The sequence below is a fragment of the Podarcis liolepis genome, assembly GCF_965112155.1.
Source record: "Podarcis liolepis genome assembly, chromosome: 14".
Taxonomy (NCBI): domain Eukaryota; kingdom Metazoa; phylum Chordata; class Lepidosauria; order Squamata; family Lacertidae; genus Podarcis; species Podarcis liolepis.
Genome location: NC_139569.1, coordinates 44,632,518 through 44,653,909, shown reverse-complemented (window position 1 = coordinate 44,653,909; position 21,392 = coordinate 44,632,518). Strand labels below are relative to the sequence as shown.

General features: G+C 42.3%; 1 protein-coding gene and 1 long non-coding RNA gene across 22 annotated transcripts in view; one reads left to right on the top strand and one right to left on the bottom strand.

Moving 5' to 3' along the window:
- The window catches only part of CSNK1G1 (casein kinase 1 gamma 1), a 58,314-nt gene extending 39,224 nt beyond the window's left edge, over nt 1-19,090 (bottom strand). For 6 of the 15 annotated variants that reach the window (XM_083475893.1, XM_083475904.1, XM_083475903.1 and 3 more), the window contains exons 1-3: nt 10,393-10,516; nt 5,252-5,643; nt 838-878 (exon numbers count right to left, since the gene is read on the bottom strand). In XM_083475893.1, the coding sequence (XP_083332019.1) occupies nt 838-878; nt 5,252-5,429 (219 nt within the window). In that variant the 5' untranslated portion in view covers nt 5,430-5,643; nt 10,393-10,516. Of the gene's footprint in view, nt 1-837; nt 879-5,251; nt 5,644-9,937; nt 9,991-10,392; nt 10,517-18,851 lie in introns of those variants that run through there. The other 9 variants (XM_083475900.1, XM_083475896.1, XM_083475895.1 and 6 more) reach the window with 5 other exon arrangements.
- Nucleotides 10,554-16,920, top strand: LOC310693675. 7 transcript variants are annotated; one of them, XR_014519313.1, is made up of 5 exons: nt 11,830-12,441; nt 12,720-12,801; nt 13,006-13,169; nt 16,148-16,229; nt 16,736-16,920. It is a non-coding gene; the product is annotated as an uncharacterized lncRNA (long non-coding RNA). The 7 variants fall into 7 exon arrangements; XR_014519309.1 differs by lacking the exons at nt 11,830-12,441; nt 13,006-13,169 and adding an exon at nt 10,554-10,654 and having other exon boundaries at nt 12,720-12,811; XR_014519310.1 differs by lacking the exon at nt 13,006-13,169 and having other exon boundaries at nt 11,830-12,071.
- Nucleotides 19,091-21,392: the final 2,302 nt, after the last annotated feature.

The following is a 21,392-nucleotide window of genomic DNA, read 5'->3' as shown; positions in this document are numbered from 1 at the left end:
TGCTATTCAATCCTTGCCCTTTGACTTTCCAACACAAAAATATCAGGTGTGAATTCATGAGAAGCGAACTTCAGTATAGGCAAAAACTGAAGATAAGCAGCTACATGGTCACATTGTCAGATAGGAAGGAGCCTAATACAGTGGTGCGTTGCAAGACGAAATTATTCCGTTCCACGAGTCTCTTTGTCTTGCGGTTTTTTCGTCTTGCGAAGCACGGCTATTAGTGGCTTAGCGGCTATTAGCGGCTTAGCGGCTATTAGCGGCTTAGCGGCTATTAACGGCTTAGCGGCTTTAAGAAAAAGGAAACAAACTTGCAAGAACTCGCAAGACGTTTCATCTTGCGAAGCAAGCCCATAGGGAAATTCATCTTGTGGAATGACTCAAAAAACAGAAAACTCTTTCGTCTTGCGCGTTTTTCGTCTTGCGAGGTACCACTGTATTAAGCATCTGTCAAAGAACTTAATCTGAATTACATACATGATATTTTGTATATGTATGTATGTATGTATGTATGTATGTATGTTACCTGCCTTAAAATCTGCAGATCAAGGAAAGGATACAAGTTAAATAAATAAGTTAGAAAGAAGTGGCCATTCACTAAAAAATATTATTAAGATACATGGCAGGTTAATATCAAAACAGCTTTCCAAATCTCTTTATGGAAGCATTTCATGAATGTGTTTACAACAGGGAAGTGTTCTACCAGGAATCTAAAAGACAACAGTTTACAGAGATGTCCAGGAAAACAGTCTAGATCAACGGGAGAATAATCTAAACTTCTAATTTGCTTAACACTCAGAATTTCAGAGATTTTTTAAAAACTGCACATCTACTCACCAGTTTGATTGCTACGTATTCATTTGTATAAAGATTTTTGCCTGCAATGGAAACAGAGACACAATAAACATCACAGTGGTGACAGGTAAGTCAGTATTGCTAGTTTTTCAGGTTTCCAGAATGAAAAGAGGTTTACTCCAGTCTTCACCCACCAGATCTCTCCAGATATTAGGGCTACAAGTACCATTTTAGAACAGGAAGGTGATAAATTGAAATTGCAGAGTTATGACAAACTTAAAGAGAAGGTGTGAGACTGGTTACACTATTTTCAAATAAGAGAGGTTTATAATTTGGATAAAAAATTGGTTTCCAGGTGGAAAAATCAAAGTTAGAAACAGAACTGTTAGAACCCAATGCTAAGATACTTTCAAGAATGTACAACCTGCTGTTGAAATGGAATATTGAGGAAGAAACGGTAAAATCTGTAATGATAAAATGGGCACAAGACATAGGTCATAATATTATGTTTGCTGACTGGGAGAAGTTGTGGACTACCGGGATTAAATTTATGGCATGTAATGCCTTAAGAGAGAATATTATGAAAATGATGTATAGGTGGTACATGACCCCAGTCAAACTTGCAAAAATATATCACTTGCCCGATAACAAATGTTGGAAATGTAAAGAGATTGAAGGTACATTCTTTCACCTTTCGTGGACGTGCCCAAGGATCAAGGCCTTCTGGGAAATGATATATAATGAACTGAAAAAGGTATTTAAATATACTTTCCCGAAGAAACCAGAGGCCTTCCTCCTGGGCATAGTCGACCAATCGGTGTTAAAGAAGGATAGAACCTTTTTTATGTATGCTACAGCAGCAGCAAGAATCCTCATCGCAAAGCATTGGAAGACACAAGATTTACCCACCATGGAAGACTGGCAGATGCAACTAATAGACTATATGGAGATGGCGGAAATGACTGGCAGAATCCGAGACCAGGGAGAGGAGTCGGTGGAGGAAGATTGGAGGAAATTTAAAATTTATTTGCAGAAATATTGTAAAATTTTTGAATGTTGATGACATTGAAATGAATCGCAGGGGTTCTAGCAACAAAGTAAAATGTAAGATTGGATCAATAACAGATAAATTAATAGGATATGAATTTGCTGAATTAATTTCTAAAAATTAATGAGTACATTGTTTATGTGCAAAAATGAATTATATTCAATATTAGAGGGGATAACGTGCAATTCACCTATTCTTTATCACCCATTGTTTCAGAACATAAATTCTTCAAATTTTTTAATGTTTCTTTTATATACATTTAATAATACAAAACTATTCAGAGAAAAGTATGACCAAGAATGTCCCTATGTAGGGGGAGAGGGAACCAAACAAAATTGTTTAAAATATATTTTTTAAAGAAAACTGAGCCTAAACAAACTTAAACAAACCCAAGTTTCACATAAGCACAAAGGTCCTGAAATTGTCAGCTAGATTGTCTACTTCATTTATATACTATTGCTAAAGTTTAAAGTGTATGCATGATAGTCAATTGAAATAGAATTTATATCCAACTTTTATGTGAACTACCTCATGCTTATACTTTTCTTCAGAAGCATAAGTGAAATTTGAGTTTAAATAAAATTCCTCATTCTTTTGAGGCTCAAATAAAATCACAATAAATGAAACCCTAGTGAGGTTTATTTTACTCCCCAACTAAAACTTGCTGTAAAGTCTTTCCCAAGTAGTGTATCAGCTACAGAGTAAACACAAAGTCCAACCTCTTTGGGGTGAGGGGAGAAAGGTGAAGAAAGAGCATTCATGTTACGAGGAAGCAACAGTCAAAATTTCCGTATTTTTCGCTCTACAGGACACACTTTTTCCCCTCCAAAAATGAAGGGGAAATGTGTGTGCGTCCTATGGAGCAAATGCAGGCTCCTTGGCTTCAGCGATAGCAACGGGAATCCTCTGAAGCGCCGAGGGAGTGCTCCCTCCGTGCTCCAGAGGCTTCGCGTTGCTTTCACTGAAGCCTGGAGAGTGAGAGGGGTCGGTGCGCACCGACCCCTCTCGCTCTCCAGCCTTCAGGCAGCTATCTGCAAGCCTTCGGAGCGTGCCCCCAGCCCTGCAAGCTCCGGGAGCGGCGGCAAGGCTGCGCGCAACCTTGCCGCCGCTCCCGGACTTGTTCTGGGGGCTGGGGAAGCTCGGGCTTCCCCCGCCCCAGCCCTGCAGCTAAAAACGAAGCCAAGACAGTGAGCAGGATCCATCCTGGCTGGAGAGGTTGTGCGCGGCTAAAGAGGAAGCCAAGACAGCCAGCGGGATGGATCCCGCTCTCTGTCTTGGCTTCTTTGCTCTTTGGGGCTGGGGGGGGGAACAATTTTTTTCCTTTATTCCCCCCCCCCAAAAAAAAACCCCTAGGTGCACCCTATGGTCCGGTGCGCCCTATGGAGCGAAAAATATGGTAGCAGCTGCCTACCTGCCCTTTGGTGTTTGAGGCAGGAGAAAAATTAAAGGTCCTGAACAGAGGAGGAAAATATAGGCATGTGTCTTGAACTATTACGGTAATTCAGAATATGAGATTTAAGTTGACTGAACAAGCAAACCACTGATTACATGTGCAAATCAAACAAGTTATTGATTAGATTTGCATATGGGTAAAAGTATATCAGAAGAAGCACAATTCATTTATTTTTAGATGATGTGCATGTGTCATAGCAGAGACCTTAGCATTTCTTTTATGAGTGAGAAAATAGAGAATGTATGGAATCATGGCTGGACAAACCTGAATAGCTAAACTGCTTCATTAACATTGAAAATTTCAGAGAATTATGGATGAAATAGTATCTGAATGCATTATAGCTACCTAAGATGTCTTATATGGTGAGTGGCATGTGCTGTTGGTGTGGACAGGGGAAGGCTGACTTTGTCCTTAGCTGGTGGTTTTACCCAGAAGCAAGAAAGTTTAGGAATGATATTGTACGCACGGATCCCACTATCAAAACGCTTGTTATCTGAAATCTCAGTTATCTGAACACAAAGAATTATACGCAAACTTCACTACATAAGGCTGGCTCAGATATCCAAACAACTGGAGTTTGCCTACCTTCTTACTAGCTTGTGTTTTGCTGGTTGGAGGAAGAAATTTTAGGCAGAAACCATGTGGGGGAGGGGGAGGGAGAGAGATCAGACAAATCAGTTTTTCCTTTGTTTGCCTTTAGCTGATTGGCTGCTGCAGTTTCAGGCAGAGTGGAGGGAGGTAGTAGCAAGGGTTAGAAATGTTCCCATAGGAAATAATGGATATCATCATCTCATTTTAAGAGACAGCATTCTGCAGCAACCAGTTAAACCAGTACAAACTGGTGGGTATTATACTGGGCTTTAATTCTTTTATCTGCTCTAAAAAAATAAGAGCAAGATAATTGCTTGTTTATATGGGAAAATTTCATTTAGCAGCATTATGGAACAGGAAATTATACTGTGGAATTCTGAAAAACAGCCGCTCAAGAAAGAACTGCATTAAGCACTGTTTATTAATTTATATAAGCTTCATCATTTTCTGTGTATATGGAAATTATTCAGCTAAACCAAGTTATGTATAGTAAAAAATAGCATATTAAAACTTCCTGAGCAGAAAAAAGAGGGGAAAGAAAGATGTCACCCAAGTAAAGAAGTGTTAATTATAACTTTCATATGAAACAATATGAAAAACATACGTTTTGGATGAGGTATGTATATACTGCAGCAAAAACTGCCTTAGAAAGGGCATCCCCCTTACACAGAGAAATGCTTTTCCTAAGGTGGCATCTGCTATCTGAAGTTTTGACATGTACAGTGCTACCTCGGGTTACGGGCACTTCAGGTTACAGACTCCGCTAACCCAGAAATAGTACCTCGGGTTAAGAACTTTGCTTCAGGATGAAAACAGAAATGATGTGGCGGTGGCGTGGCGGCAGCGGGAGGCCCCATTCGCTAAAGTGGTACCTCAGGTTAAGAACAGTTTCAGGTTAAGAACAGAGCTCCAGAACGAATTAAGTACCACTGTACTACATTAATTGCAAATTAGGGACACCCTTCTAGCTGATCAAAAGATTTTAACTAAATACAGTGGTGCCCCGCAAGACGAATGCCTCGCAAGATGGAAAACCCGCTAGACGAAAGGGTTTTCCGTTTTGGAGGTGCTTCGCAAAACGAATTTCCTATGGGCTTGCTTCGCAAGACGACAATGCCTTGCGAGTTCCTGCTGGTTTTTTTCCTCCCCGCCACCTTTTCTAAGCCGCTAAGCCGCTTATCAGCTGATCGGATCAGCAGATAAGCCGCTAAAAGCCGCTAATAGCGCTAATCCGTCAATGGGCTTGCTTCGCAAGACGAAAAAAACGCTAGACGAAGAGAATCACAGAACGGATTCTTTTCGTCTTGCGAGGCACCACTGTAGTGTAGCCCTGTTTATAACCTGTGAAAGTTATATGCTCTTACCTAGCCTGAGCTCTCCAAAATTTCCACTGCCTATCTTCTTGCCAACTCTGAAATTGGGCCCAACCATAAGAACACCAGAGGCTGAAGTGGAACTTGATGCTCGGGAACTGTGTGAACTTCTTGCTGGATTTCCTTTTCCGGTTCGCCTTTCATCTTTCTCCCTAGTAAGATGGTCCATGATCTTAAAATAAAAATATCTTCCAGTGAGCAGGATTTGGACTTTGCACTTATTCTTGAAGAGAGAAATATATATCCAGAAGAATCATTGGGTCAAACTATAAAATCATTTGGAGATCTTTTGGCACCATATCCAGGTTATTCGTGTTCTTCCACCGAACATTCGATGGGCAACTCCAGAGTCCTCCACAAGGCAGGGGAGAATCTTATATAACCTACAACAGAAAAAAGGGCAATTGTAAGATCAAAATCCTATTTATAAAAGAGCAAGTTGTTCACTAAAATAGAATTCAATGATAGCTTTTTTGGAATCAGCATTTTCATCAGGTTGCCAGAGTCAGTGTAACCATTTGTTGTTTCTCACTGCGGAAAATATAAACTTGAATAGAGATGGACACTACCAATAGCCATTCCCAGCTATGGAAACGGCAGTTTTCCTCCGTTCCAAAGGTCTCACACTTTTCAATCTAAGATATTAGAAGAATATCTTAGCTTTATATCAGGTAACAAAGAAGTGGATCTGGCTACACTTATGAACAATGTTCATGAGTCTAGATGTACAGAACAAAGGGACAAATAACGCTTGACAGAAATAACGCCCAAGAACACAAATGCATTCGTACATCATACAAATCACACAGTTTGTCAGCTAATGCTTTGGGTAAAGTAAGGGTAGCCAGAGTTCAATTTTTAGGTTTGTTATATGCAAGGCTTTTGCATTTCTGCATTATGAATACAATTTCAACATTATATTTTACAAAATGAAGATTACAAATTTTAAACATTATATGTGCTATGTAGAATTCTACAAGGCAATCTCAGTCAAACCCCAGAGTTCTCTTAAAGTTTGTTAAATCTGTCTGAATGCAGAAGCAGTTGCTGCTGTGTTTTGTAGCATTTTAAATAGTATTTAAAACAAAGTAAGTATAAATACAATTTAAAATGCTACAAAACATAGCAGCAATTGCTTCTGCATTAAAACAGATTTAAAAGACTTTAAATTCTATATTGTAAGCAGCCCTAGAAGTTTTCAAACTGAAGATGGGGTATGAAATGTTTAACATAAAGTTGGTTTCAAAAGCAGACATGATAAAATCCTTCAACCTAATGCTGATTATATTAAGCATTGTCACAGCTTCAGTTTTTAAATGTTAGAAGGAAAGTCAATTTTACTTACACACACACACACACACACACACACACTCCAACACTTTTAAATGCCTTATTCATCAAATTGGCATAAGAGAGGCAATACTTCTTTGCCTAACAGTGTACCCTTCACACCTAGCCCCACTAATCATGAAACAAATTTAAAGTCTGTCATTACCGATGGTTGCTTGCCCAATCCCCAGCCAAGAACACAAAAGCTAAGCCCTCAGATTCTGGAGACATCACAGACCCAAAACATAATGTCTATTACTGCCAGCTCTAGAGATAGTTGTAAACATTCTCGGTAAATGTATCTCACTAAGAAATAGTTCATATCCATGTGCTTTTAAATTTTGCAGCCACATATCAAGTTCTCTGTATCACTATTGCCTAACATTTAAGAATTGTTGTCTGCTTGATATGAAATACTTCCTTTGAGGGAGATTTATAACAGAAAAGTAAAAAAAATAATTAAAATAGTTCCTTAACAGGCTGGGATACTTTTATCATTAGACTGACCAATTATACTTGCACTTTGAAATTAATATGCACATTCAAAGAAAGACAGAGCCTTGTTGACTTAATTTGAATACACCATAGGAATCAGACTTCATTGAAGTTGTGCAGCTTATTTCAGATAAGTCAATTTATAAAACAAAACATTAGAAATGACAAGGTTTTATCTTCCTAGGGGCCTGATAGCAGCCTATTACCATGAGTTTGGATTGCTTCCCTATTATGAAATTCCCTAACCCTTCTCGTGTATTAAAGCGGTACATTCAGTTTGACTCAAATTACTCTGATTGCATTAACTTGTATTCCTAATTATATGCACTTTCTGCTCATCACAGTGCCTCTTCTGCAATACAGTCCTGAAGATTGTCAGAAACTTTTAAGATACAAATAAACTGAGGCTGCATAATAAAGACAAGATAACCTAGTGCCCATGCACTAAACTAACATTAGCGTATGGGAACGGTTCTGCTCTAAAACATAATCTCAAACAATAGCCATATCCAAATGCATTTTTTTAAAATGAAATAGAAATAGTTACTAATATTGTATTCTATTATCCTAACTTTTTACTTCCCATATTCTGCTGTTTGACAACCCTAGAATATATTTTCAGAGCTCCTGAAACCTTTACTTAGTTCAGTCACACTTTAACTTGCTTAAAAACAGGTAGAGATGGGGGGTTTTAAGTCTGGTACCCGACATTTTCACTAAAGGATAAACTATGTTATATGAACAAAAGAAGCTGTCATATACGAAGTCCAAACATTGGTCCATCTTTCCTAGCCTTGCCTGCTCTGACCAACAACAGTTTTCCCCAGCTCTACTACCCAAAAGCTAAAAACTGATACTGAACCAAAGAACTGATTCATGCAAAGCATTTACCGTATTTTGCGCCCATAGGACGCACCTAGTTTTTTTGGGGGGAATTAAAGAAAAAAAAATTCCCCCCCCCCCAGGTGCGGGGCTGGAAGAACCAGGTTGGGGAACAGTGGGAAGGCGCGCTCCGCCTCCCTGCTGCTCCCCGAGCTTGTGGGGCTGGCAATGGGGAGAAGGGCGCTGAGCCCGGGACTGCAGGCAGCTCTGCGCAGCCATCAGGAGCAGGGTGGGACTTCGCGCCCCGCTCCCGATGGCCGCGCAGAGCTGCGCTGAGCCCGGGACTGCAGGCAGCTCTGCGCAGCCACCAGGAGCCGGGCGGGACTTCGCGCCCTGCTCCCGATGGCCGTGCAGAGCTGCGCTGAGCCCGGGACTGCAGGCAGCTCTGCGCAACCCTCGGAGCCGGTCTCCCGAGGGTTGCGCAGAGCTTCCTGAAGCCTGGAGAGTGAGAGGGGTCGGTGCGCACTGACCCCTCTTGCTCTCCAGGCTTCAGCGAAAGCCTGCATTCGCCCCATAGGACGCACACACATTTCCCCTTCATTTTTGGAGGGGAAAATGTGCGTCCTATAGGGCGAAAAATATGGTAGCCTTCCAACAGCGGGACAGGGGGGAAAGAACTGGGGGAGAACCCATATGAACCATTTTCTCTTTTAGAATAAATAATTTGTGAAATGCTTTTTAATAGAGAGTTTTAAAGTATTGTTTCAACAGTACTTTATTCAATCAAAAATAATGTAATACCTTTGTAACACTCTAACAGAATTAGGCAATTACCTTTCTCAGCATCAGATTTAGGGAAGTTTAGACAGTTCCCCCAAAAAAGGTGCCGAGCCGAAGGGGTGCATAACAACAACAACAACAACAACAACAACAACAACCACCTATATTTACACGAGTACCTACTCAAACTTAAGGGGCGGCATCACATTTTGTCCTTGCTTAAAGGTAAAGGGACCCCTGACCATTAGGTCCAGTCGTGACAGACTCTGGGGTTGCGGTGCTCATCTTGCTTTCTTGGCCGAGGGAGCCGGTGTACAGCTTCCGGGTCATGTGGCCAGCATGACTAAGCCGCTTCTGGCGAACCAGAGCAGCGCACCGAAACGGCGTTTACCTTCCCGCCAGAGCGGTACCTATTTGTCTACTTGCACTTTGACGTGCTTTCAAACTGCTAGGTTGGCAGGAGCAGGGACCAAGCAATGGGAGCTCACTCCATCACGGGGATTCGGACTGCCGACCTTCTGATCGGCAAGTCCTAGGCTCTGTGGTTTAACCCTTGCTTAGGGCGCCATATTACCAAAGCCAGTCTCTGACTCTGTACACTGCAGACAGGTATTTCTGTTAAGATGAGAAAGCCTACTGTTTTCCCCACAGGAAAATTCCCCATCTGTTGAAGGAACAGCACTTTTGCTAGAACATACTTCCATATACAGTGGTGCCTCGCAAGACGAAAATAATCTGTTCTGTGATTCTCTTCGTCTAGCGGTTTTTTCAACTTGTGAAGCAAGCCCATTGACGGATTAGCTCTATTAGCGCTATTAGCGGCTTTTAGCAGCTTATCTGCTGATCGGACCACCTGATAAGCGGCTTAGAAAAAGGGGGGGGAAGGGGAAAAAACCCGCAGGAACTCGCAAGGCATTGTCGTCTTGCGAAGCAAGCCCATAGGAAATTCGTTTTGCGAAGCACCTCCAAAACGGAAAACTCTTTCGTCTAGCGAGTTTTCCGTCTTGCGAGGCATTCGTCTTGCGGGGCACCACTGTACATTCATTCCAATTAACAGATTTTTGTACACAGCCACTAGATATCTGTCACTGCACATGAGAATCTCCTCATGCTCACCCACTAAGATATTTGTTGTTGCTGGGCAAGGCAGTGGTGGTGACAGCAGCTCAGATAACTTAAGATGCCTCCACAAGTTCAAAACATGCAAGACAAACTAGCTTAAAATATTGGTTAATGGCCATTCAAGCTCACCAATCAGTTGGCATTTTACTGTCCAGTCCATATGTGGATATTGCACCATACGAAGTGTAAGGTGGCTTTGTGATCTCATTTGGATGGAACTGAGAGGCCACTGCCAGTCAGAGTAGACAATACTTACAAGATGGATCAACTGTCTGACCTGGTATAAGGCGGCTTCCTATGTAAATTATGTATACCCGGCTGCAAAAGCAAAAGATAAAAAGCCCAAGTAGAAAATACAAAAGAAACGGAATTCCAAAAGAATTTGCTTCATTTCCGTCTAGGAAAAAGGTAATGTCAGATGTAGTACTGTAATGCAGATATGTTTGAAAAACTGTATGATCTGATTTTGTGAAAATTTAAGGCAATATCTAATTTTCCGTATTTTTTTAATGGCTGCTACAATAGGCCATTTTTCTAACTACTATCCTCTTAGACTCCCCATTAACCTAATTATTTTGACATACCTGGCTCAGAAACGATAGGTACAATAGCATTTTTTCGTTTAACCCAAGAAAAATCTTTATGTTCCAAGTTACATGTCTTCTGTAAAACCCAATTGGCTGGTTGATGTTGAGAAGCTGCATCACCCTAGAATGTGAGAGACTCATAGAACTTAGGTGGCTGTGATAACATAATGCTGTTCAAGTGTTATTCAGCAAGTATAATCACAACCGTTAGGAAGGCAAGGAGTCCTCATGTTGAAGAATATTTTGCCATTTAAAAATAGTAAGTAATAATCGAAAAGTCACGTGTATTATTTTGAAGTCATGTGTATTACTCTTAGAATTTACTGAGCACTTTAAAAACTATGGGTTGTAAGTTCTACCCTGAGCAGACACACTGAAATTAAGATATCTATATTAGTCACATCCAATAATTTTAGTAGTGAGCATGACTAAAATTGGATACAATTCTATTATGCACAGCACTGACTCTGTCCAATAAGGTTTATAAATCAATACACACTGGAATTATTCTCTTTCTGCAAGCTCTTTAGCACTTAAAAGAGCTCTGTGAAGGAAGAGTAACCCTAATATTTCATATGTCTACTTTGTGTATATGACCAAGCAACCAACAGCTCCTCTTTCTGGTCTGTAGACACAGATATCTTTCTGCTCATATTCAGACATGAAAAGACAGAACGCAAAACTATTAATGTTTAGCCCAGAATAAAACAGTTTAATCACTTGGTGTCAAGAATGAATGAGAAGTATGTCTACTAGGGCTGGAGAGGTATTTGGAGCCCTAGTAGAGGTATTTATCTATAGCTGCATAAAAAGCTGGGACCAGAGCAATATTCCAAAAGTTTCAGCAATGACAAGCAAGTCTTCACCAGAGGTACTCAATACCGTGTTAGAAACTCAGATATGTAAGCTATTCACTAAATGACTCCTTAAACCTAGACTATGGGCGCAACAACAGAATGTCTAGTCACTGCGGGGAGGGGGGAGATTGTGTATAGTGTCAATGTTAATATATTTTACAATTCAGTCACACATTTTAACAATTACAGTAATCTTTTTATCAAAACAAGTGAACTAATATACAATTCACATCAATGACTCATTCTTAATATCACATTTTTCATGGCAATTATTAATGGACCACCAGAAACACCAGCAGTAGTGGACAATCATAAGTCATTTGAACAATTAATATTTATAAATACGGGTATGTACATAGATACTCTTAACCAAATATATTAAGTTGCAGGTTCATCAAGTACTGCAGTCACAGTTAAATATGTTTGTTATATCAAAATTCTTGGAAGAACAGGCCTAACCGCAGAATCCTAAACATTTCAACACAGAAATAGATCCTACTGAATTCAAAAGAGCCTGCTCTCAGGCAAATGGGATTGGGATCACAACCTAATTCATTATTTTTCAGCAGTACCTCTCTAATAGCATGTTTATGAATACTCCATTCGCAAGATAACGTGTTTTGCAGGACTGCCTGTACAGCTGAGTCTTCAGAATCTTGTTACCTAAAAGGTTTTGGGTACTTGGGATGCCACATGTCTTGCGGCATGTAAGCTCAGAGACCAGGGGTGGTGGTGGCTGTTGTCCAGCGGACTCCCAAGGAGAGAGGAGAGAAGAGGAGGCCGAGGGAACACTTCACAAGGGAGGGTGTTCAAAAAGAGGTGAGGGGCTGCCCGCAGGCAACAGGGGAGCTGCAGAAAGAATGGTTGGTCAAGGGAGCAGTGGACTCAGAAAGGTTGAAAACCTCTGGTGTACATGATCAACATCCAGCTCAATTGTCTACCAGCTTGCACTGCTCGGATTAGAACTCTAACACATATGTTACTATTATTATAGTTGTTGTTTTTGTTGCTGTGGTAATTTTCAGCAAAGTTCCATGATTCCTACTGGGGCAAAACCCTAGCATGTGCAAGCTTGACTCAACAACAGATGGCAAAATTCTTTCTTTAGAATTTAGGCAGCAACCCTATGGAAAACTTCACACATATATTTTAAAATCAACTAAGACTGCCATCCTCAGTCCACTTATCTGTAAATAAGCTTCAATGAATTCAATGGGATTAGCTTGAGTAGGCATGTATAGGATCGCATTGTAAATTTATCTATACTGGGGAGGTAAAATAATTGGGAGCTGAGAGTCCTGTGGTATGGTAAACGATGAAATACTTCCACCTTTTCCTCTCTGTATCCATACTGAATGAACTCTGATTTCAGTAAGCAGCACTGTATAGTGCTAAAGTTAGGGGGCTAAGTGGCACTGGTACACTCAAAATATAAAACAATAATTATCATAAGTCTTTCTTTTTCAGAAAACAAATAACAAATGTATCATGGCAGGAGCTTTCATGGACCACTGTTCAATCCAGATGCATGAAGTTTTTATCCCAGGTTGTAAGTAAATGTGCGTGGCATGGTATATTTGTATACAGACATATACACATGTTAGGTAGGTGGAGTGTAAACAGTGAGATTAAATGGAAAAACTAAATCCAGATTTTCCACATTTCATTTCCCTCTGATTTCACTGTTTACAATAAGCACCTGATAAATTTTGGGGTAATACTAATATTAACAGTCTTCCAACATTTATAACAGGCCTCTGTCTGCTCAAAAGTAATCCTCTCTGGGCTCTAGAGGACTTACTCTCAAGGACCGAAGTCTTATTTTACTAATCCTGAGGGAAAGAAGAAACTTTACAACTTCTATAATGAAAGGAGAGTCAAGCCCAAATTCTTAAAGAAGGAAAGTAGGCAATGGAGGTGGGAGGAACAGAAGCTTGCATAATCTCCCCTCTTTCTTCCAAATGTCCTCACCAGCTGCTATTTCTGACAACAGAACAAGGGGGCAACAAAATATATTATTTGGGCGACAAGTTGGTGATGGTAACCCACCTTCCCCTTCCATGTTGCCCTCTGCTCAGTTTTCAAAAATTAATTTGATAAACACACTCACTGACATGATCTTTCTGATGTTTGGCAGCACTTCATCTTCAAGTCCACCAAGCCTACCCCTCTCTCTCAACTCACAAACCTTTCAGGCAAAGCAATAAAAATATTATAAAGGCAAGCTATAGCCTGCCACACTCACACTCTTAATGTAGCTCCTCTGCTCTCTGAATGAATAAAAGATAAAGATTGGGAAATGCTGCAAACTGGATTGGTTGGAGGCATTGATTGGGACCACCCTTTCTCTACGGTATATTGCTCTGTCCTGAAGGCGTGCTGAATGTTGGGAGGGAGGGTTAATAGAGGGGTGCTCCATCCCAATGCCCTCCCTCAGGTTTTTCTGTGTATGAAGGAAAGAACTGATATGGGGGGAATTGTCCCCACCACAGCAAACAGGGGTGAAACCTAGCAACACATCATACAGCGATTGTTCAATGGATGCATGCATGCTGAGGCTTGTAGCTGCCTGGCCTTCAGAGGAAGACTGAAAATGGAGTCCAGAGAGATTGAGAGAGTTATTTGGTGAAGGCCGGGTGGGGGCAAAGAGTGGAGCTCTGATGGGGGCAATCATCATAATCTAAAGTGAAATCCCCCTTGAGAGATGGATTAATGAGTGTGTGTTGCAGGGAGAATAACAGAGACTGGGTTCTTCTGGCTTTAAGAGTTCTGGAATTATTGGGAGGGCAATGCTCCACTTGTGCAAACTCACCATCATCCCTAACACTCTAAACCAGAAGAACAAAGCAGAAGCAGAGCTTAGAATTTGACTTGGGTTTGGAGTCTTGCTCTGAAAATGAACAAGCCAAGATGAGTTCCACTTCTCTGGATAGGCAAGCAAATGCCATGACCTAAATTTACCAACCCATCATATACAGTGGTACTTCGGGTTAATTCGTTCTGGAGGTCCATTCTTAACCTGAAACTGTTCTTAATCTGAGGTACCACTCAGGGGCCTCCCACTGCTGCCACGCCGCCGCCACCCAATCTCTGTTCTCATCCTGAAGCAAAGTTCTTAACCTGAGGTACTATTTCTGGATTAGAGGAGTCGGTAACCTGAAGCGTCTGTAACCTGAAGCATCTGTAACCCGAGGTACCACTGTATATCAATGTCTATAAACATTTTGAATAAATCTGCATAGTTTAGCCACTTATTTGTAGTTCAGTCAACAGCTAAAAGTGGTTACCATGGATGCAGTTCACAGTTGTACCCACGCATCAGTGCTGAGAAACTGAACAAGTAGGTGGCTACAGGATATCTGAACCTTGATAGCGCAAAGGGGCTGGATTTTTTTTTTTTGGCAGCAATAAGTTCTACTGCACCCATAAATCATAGGTTAGAATAAATTATCTTAATATTTATGCTCTCTCCAGGTTACATAAGTTTCCCAGTAATGAAAAGCAGCGTAATAGCAAATGCCACACAGACGTTCTACCATGGCAGGCATCATTGCTCAGTCATTTTGTGTTTATAAAGCTCCTACAATAAGCTGCATATAATAACTAGGTAAAATGGTAACCAAGGCCTTGCCCACCTATTTATCATAAAAGTGTTCAGAAGACAGCACCAAATAAAGCTTTCTGTTTTTTAACATGAAACAAAAGCTTCAACTATTTTAACTGGTCTTAGACCCCACATACGGTATATGGAAACCCAATACATACTCATCTGTACTGTAATCCAAACCAAGGCTACTAACATATCTAAAAGCATGCCTAACAGAAATGTTACACAGCCTCTAGATTGTGTTCAGAGCATTTCCCTGGGTTATCCATTCCAATGAATAATAATAATTTATTTGTCCCCCGTCCATCTGACTGGGTTGCCACTCCAGCCACTCTGGGAGGCTTCCAAAGTATATCAAAACATAATAAAACATTTAAAAGCTTCCCTTTACATAATAATAACAATAATTTATTATTATGAGCAAATGACCACCTTGAAAGGAGGCTCCCACTGCAGTTCCCTAACATTTTCTCGATCTGCATGTGGGTTGGTAGCTGTTCAAGGTACAGTTGAGTTTACATTTGCAAGGTCTGTGCCATAAACAGCTTTATAAAAACAAACACAGTCACTTTGAACTAGTCCCAGAAGTTAATACGGAACCAATGTAATGCTGCAACACTGGTAGGACCAATTTCCTCTTCCCAGTATCAGTTAGGTAGGGCAGGATGCAGCATTTTGCACCAGATGTTCCAAACCACGCACAGGCACTCAGCCATCCAGATGTTTTGGGACTACAACTTCCATCATCCCTAGCTAACAGGACTAGCAGTCAGGGATGATGGGAATCCCAAAACCTCTGGAGGGCCGAGTTTGCCTATGCCTGTTCCAAACCATTTTCAATAGTAACTCCACGTTAACAACAATGTAGCAGACAATCCTATAAATTGCACAATGAATAAATGACTATTGCGAACAAAATGTTACAAAGAAAGATTCAAGATTCAGTACAAAGAAACCTCTACGTGGCACACACACCCCAACACCTGTCACCACTGGATTCACTTTCACTATCCCCTCAAAAATAGCTACCAGGCATTAGTTTAGAACTGGCACCACGATTCTAACTTGTAGTTTAAAAATGACAAATTGAACTTAAGTGAGTTATTGAATGATCCTGTATTCTAAATCCCTAGTGCCTCCAAACAGATATTGAACAACAAAATCACCTTTCTGAAATGTGCTGGATCCTATTAAAGACAACTCCCTAGTGCCTAAAGATATAACTCTGCTACCTCTCTCTTTCAGGAAACTGACTGCTAATTTAAGTGTAAAAATCTGTCATTTTCAGCTACCAGGTGTATACTGCAAGCAGAAGTTTGGAAGTTTGCAAATCACATGGGAAGAACACCCTTATTGCACAAGTAGAGCAGGTAAGTCTAAGCGACATGAATCCCATATATTAGCCATGGCTCCAGTAATTTATGAGCCTAACATGTTTGATAAATCAACACTAATACCACACACTGCTAAAAGAATTTAGTCACATTCCAGTACAGTGGTACCTTGGTTTGCAACCACTTTGGATTACAACTGTTTTCTATTACAACCACGTCAAACCCAGAAGTGTGTGTCCCTTTTTTTTAGATTTTTTTGGGGGGAGGCCCCATTGCTGAAAACACGCATTAGGTTACAACCTGTTTTGGTTTACAACCAGACCTCCAGAACGGATTATGGTTGTAAACCAAGGTACCACTGTAATATCAATGATGCTTAGTCCTAGATGTGTACTTAAATGTCAGTCTACCAGAATAAAAATTGCTAAAATTTTATTTTTGCTTGTGTCTGTGAAATTTGCTCTATTTCTGAATCATGCAGCCTTCAGTTTTAGTAACAATTTTTTAAAAAATCTATTCTACAGCTTTCTAACAGGAAGAAGCAACATACAATACAGACAGTGACCATTTTAGGAGTGCCCAATGTTTGTAGCTGCTCAGTGCACATTGCATCAAACCCGGAAGTGACCCAAAAACATTACAAAAAGAGGTGGAACAGGTTGGGGCGTTTGCAGGCTTTTTCAATGGTGTTTCAAATATACACAATGTGTGGTGCCTTGGAACGAAACCCTGCATAAATTGGTTGTTTCCTGTAGGTGCAGAGTGACAGGTCACCCACAGTAGTGGAGATCGAAACATCTTCTGATAATATACTTCATATACCACATATATGATTCACTCAGGTTCTAACAAAGAATTAAACAAACATGCTGCTCTCCCCCCTGAAATAAACAAGTTGTATTTTATAAATAAGTGAGATGCACAACCCTAGAGTCGGACACGACTGGCCCGTACGGGCAGGGGTACCTTTACCTTTATTTTATAAATAATGTAGTGCAGAAGCATATGCAGGCATTCCATCTGCACTACAATAAGACAGCCAAACTTTAAGCAAAACTTGAAAGATTGATTTAACAAGACCTAGTTTCAAGTAACTATGTTTAAGATTACCTCTGGTTTTCAGCTGCATATTTTTCACAAACACAGAGATACACTAGTATAATTTTAGCACACATCTCGGCATCCTTGCACACCATATGAATCTTGCACACATGGTAGTATCAACTGGACAAACACCAAATAAACTATTTTTTAAAAAATTACAAGCTAATACAATCCTAACAGCAAATGATCTTTCTTCCTACATACAATCCTCTTTCAGCCCCAAAACTAGTAAACTGCAGAAACAAGGCATATTAAGAAGCACAGCAACAGATCAGCATTAGTTTAGATCTCTACATAGAGGGTAATAAAAATAAACTGCTGCATTTTGTCTATGGAATCATCAAGGCTTAGAGAAGAAAAACAATATGCTCAACAGGCCCATAGCAGAAAGAAAAACTTCCAAGTTCCTTTAATGGAGTCACATCCTTACTCTTCCTAAATTGTTTAGCTTGGCTTCCTACACAGAGGAGCAAAAGGCTGCATGCTCTGGATATGAAGCATCTGACCTACAGAGCATTTCAAAATTGCCAGAAACTTGACTCATAAACACTATGTGTGACCCCCCAACAGGTTTAAAGAAAAAAAGACAAACCATGTTTTCCACACCATGTGCAGCTAGCCAGTGGAAGTGTGTTTCACGGGATTTGTGCGTCACAACCCTGTATCAGAAATATCCTTTTAAAAAAGACTGACAACCAAACATACGATTTCCTAATCTTTGGCAGCATTATTTTGTATAGTGCTCCTTAATTTACCAATACCGCCCCAATATGACCAAATCTTGTAGACAAAAGGCTGACCTAGACAGACCATTGGCCTGAACCCCTAATAGCAATTTGGACTCCTTTGACGGTAGGAAGCATCATAGCAGCAGCACTATTGTCTTCTCCAAAGGCAGGGCAAAACCTGGAAGCTACGAAACTAGGAGGCTCCCTCACACACACACACACGCGAACTTTTTGATGAAATACCCCTTAGGAGCCAGTCCTTCGTGGTGAGCAGCAGCTCAGCATTTTGCTAGAGTACATCGAGTTATTGTATTGCGAGTTATTGTATTGCAAATACAATAATCACCATTATTATTCTGAAAACAGGTTGCAGCGGAAAAGCAACACACACACAAAGAACCCTGGAAACACCTGCGCAAAAGCTCCTGCATGGCTGAAAAGGCTCCGTTCTTCAGCATGGAGGGAGAAAGGCGAAGCTCTGCTCCAGGCATCCCACCCCCCCAAAAAAAACGGGGCACACGAAGCCTCCACTTTGGGCAACCGCAGCATAAGCGCTTCACGCCAGGCGCGCCAAGTGTTATCAGGGAGGCGAGGCCTGGGCAAGTCAGAACATGCCTGAGCCGAGGGAGCGCCCCCCTCCCCAAATCCCCTCTTCCTCTCGCCCTGCCTCGCAACGGCAGGCCCCGCCGACCGCCGTTAATGGCACAGAGAGACGCCCCCCGCGCCGCCGCCCTCGGAGGTAAAGCAGCAGCCGGAGGCGCCTCTGCGCTGAGGGAAAAGTCAACGCCGCAAAGGAGCGCTCTATACCGCCGGTACCCGCCCTGACCTCCTACCGTCCTGAGGAAAGGCCGCTTCTCCCGGGGTGGGGGGTGGGGGCAGGGGGGGCGCGGGAGGGGGCGCGTACCCCGAGCCACTGCCCCCTCCTTCGTTGAAGCACTCTCAGGAGGGGGGGGGGAGAGCGGGACACCCCGGAAGCTCTTGCTGCGGGCTCACGCCCTACGCCCAGCCGGCGCCCTATCGGAGGGAAGCCAGCCGGCCCGAGGCGCCGTCACACAAACTGCTTCCGGGTCGCGGGCTCGGCGGACGCGCCTTAGCAACCGCGTTCGGTTACCAAGCGGAAGCTGGAGGGGATTTTGTGGCGAGAGGGGGGTCACGTGACTCAGAGAGGGAGGAGGAGTCGTCCCCTAGCGGAGCAGCCGCTGATTGTGAGGATGTGGAGACACGTGGATTAAAAGGAACCGGAGGGGTGAAGGCGACGCATTCGTTCCAGAGAAGTAGCCGAGTTAATGTTTCCAACAAAAGGGTTGGCTGGAAGCAGAACTGCTATGTCTACTCTAGTGCAAGCCCCCATTCAGTTCAGATCCCTGGCCTGCTCCTGGGAAAGTAGGCGTAGGGTTGCAGCCTATAATAATAATAATAATAATAATAATAATAATAATAATAATAATTTATTTATACCCCGCCCTCCCCAGCCAAGGCCAGGCTCAGGGTGGCTAACAAGCAATAATAAAAGCAGGTTGAATGAATACAACTTAAAAACAAGATTAAAACACATTAAAACATTAAAATGCAGCCTCATCACAGGAGGAGAAAAAAGAAAGAGGGGGAGGGAATCAAATTGACTCCAAGCCAAAGGCCAGGTGGAACAACTCTGTCTTACAGGCCCCGTGGAAAGAAATCAGATCCTCAGGGCCCTGGTCTCATGAGGCAGAGCGTTCCACCAGGCCGGAGCTAGTGTTGAAAAGGCCCTGGCTCTGGTTGAGACTAATCTAACTTCCTTAGGGCCCGGAACCTCTAGGATGTTGCTATTTATGGACCTTGAGGCTCTCCGTGGGGCATACCGGGAGAGGCGGTCCCGTAGGTACGAGGGTCCTAGGCCGTGAAGGGCTTTAAAGATCAAAACCAGCACCTTAAATCTGACCCTGTACTCCACCGGGAGTCAGTGCAGCTGGAAAAGCACTGGGTGAATATGCTCCCATGGCAGAGACCCCATGAGGAGCCTCGCTGCAGCATTCTGCACCCGCTGGAGTTTCTGGGACAGCTTCAAGGGCAGCCTTGCATAGAGCAAATTACAGTAGTCAAGCCTGGAGGTGACCGTCACATGGATCACTGTGGCCAGGGCGGGGTGGGAAAGGTAAGGGACCAACTGCTTGAAGCTCCCCCCCTGCGTGCTTCATCACCTTCACCATTCCTTCCCAATCTTCCCCTTCCTCATTGAAGGCAATGCCAGCTGCCCCCTTGAACAGACTTGAAGAGTTGGAAGGGACCCCAAGGGTCATCTAGTCCAACCCGCTGCCGTGCAGGAAACTCAGCTAAAGCACCCATGACAGAGGGCCGACCAGCTCTGCTTAAAAACCTTAAGGAGAGTTCATTCACAACGTCCCGAGGGAGACCGTCCCACTTAGCTGCGGATTTATCTGACTCTTCTTTCTGCTTGAAGATCAGAAAAATCCTTATTTGCATCAGTCACTAGCTGTAGCCAATGCTTTTTTTCTGGGGGGGGATGCATACCCCTAAACATTCTGTGAACCAAATTTGGCCTCATTGAGTGGCAGTATTTCAATATGTGTAGAAGAATGAGAGTACCCCTAAACATTTTTTTAGGGAGGGAAAAGCACTGGCCGTAGCAATAAAATAAAACATACTGAAGATAGAGATAAAAACTAAGTATACAAAATGCATTTTGGAGGCTTACATCAATAATCAAATCATTTTATTACTTATTACACTTATTTACCACCTTTTCTTCCAGGGAGCTCAAAGTGGTGTATTTTCCTCCCCAGTTCATCCTCACGAGCCTGTGAGGTAGGTTGGGGTGGTGACTGGCGGAAGGTCACCCCGTGAGGTTCATGGCTGAGTGGAGATTCAAACCCTGGTCTCCCAGGTCATGGTCCAATACACTAACAATTTCAATACACTGGCTCTCAAAAATGCATTCTTTGTCCCTTTGGCAAAGGCCCCTCGGTCACTGCTCATTTCTCACCTAGTGTGAGCTGTTCTTTTCTATCTTCTATCCCCCATGCCTATCCAGCTGCCATAATCAATCATGACACCCCTGCTTAGATCCCTACACTGGTTCTCCTCTCCCTCCTGCTTCCAGGTGCATCACAGCCACCCTAAGCCTTCTATCTATCTATCTATCTATCTATCGTTGTAAATAAAAATTGACCTTTTCCCTTATGGGGTATCCAAGAGCCCAAATAGAGTCCTTACATAGGTTCCCTATTGGTAGGAGAGAATAACAGAGGCCAACCAGAGAATATTGAGAAGCAAAGCAGCTAGTAAGCTTGATCTTTATTGATCTGTTGCAACAGGGTGCTCCCCTCACCTGCAGGAGAGAGGGACCCAGAAAAATGGCGCGCAAGGC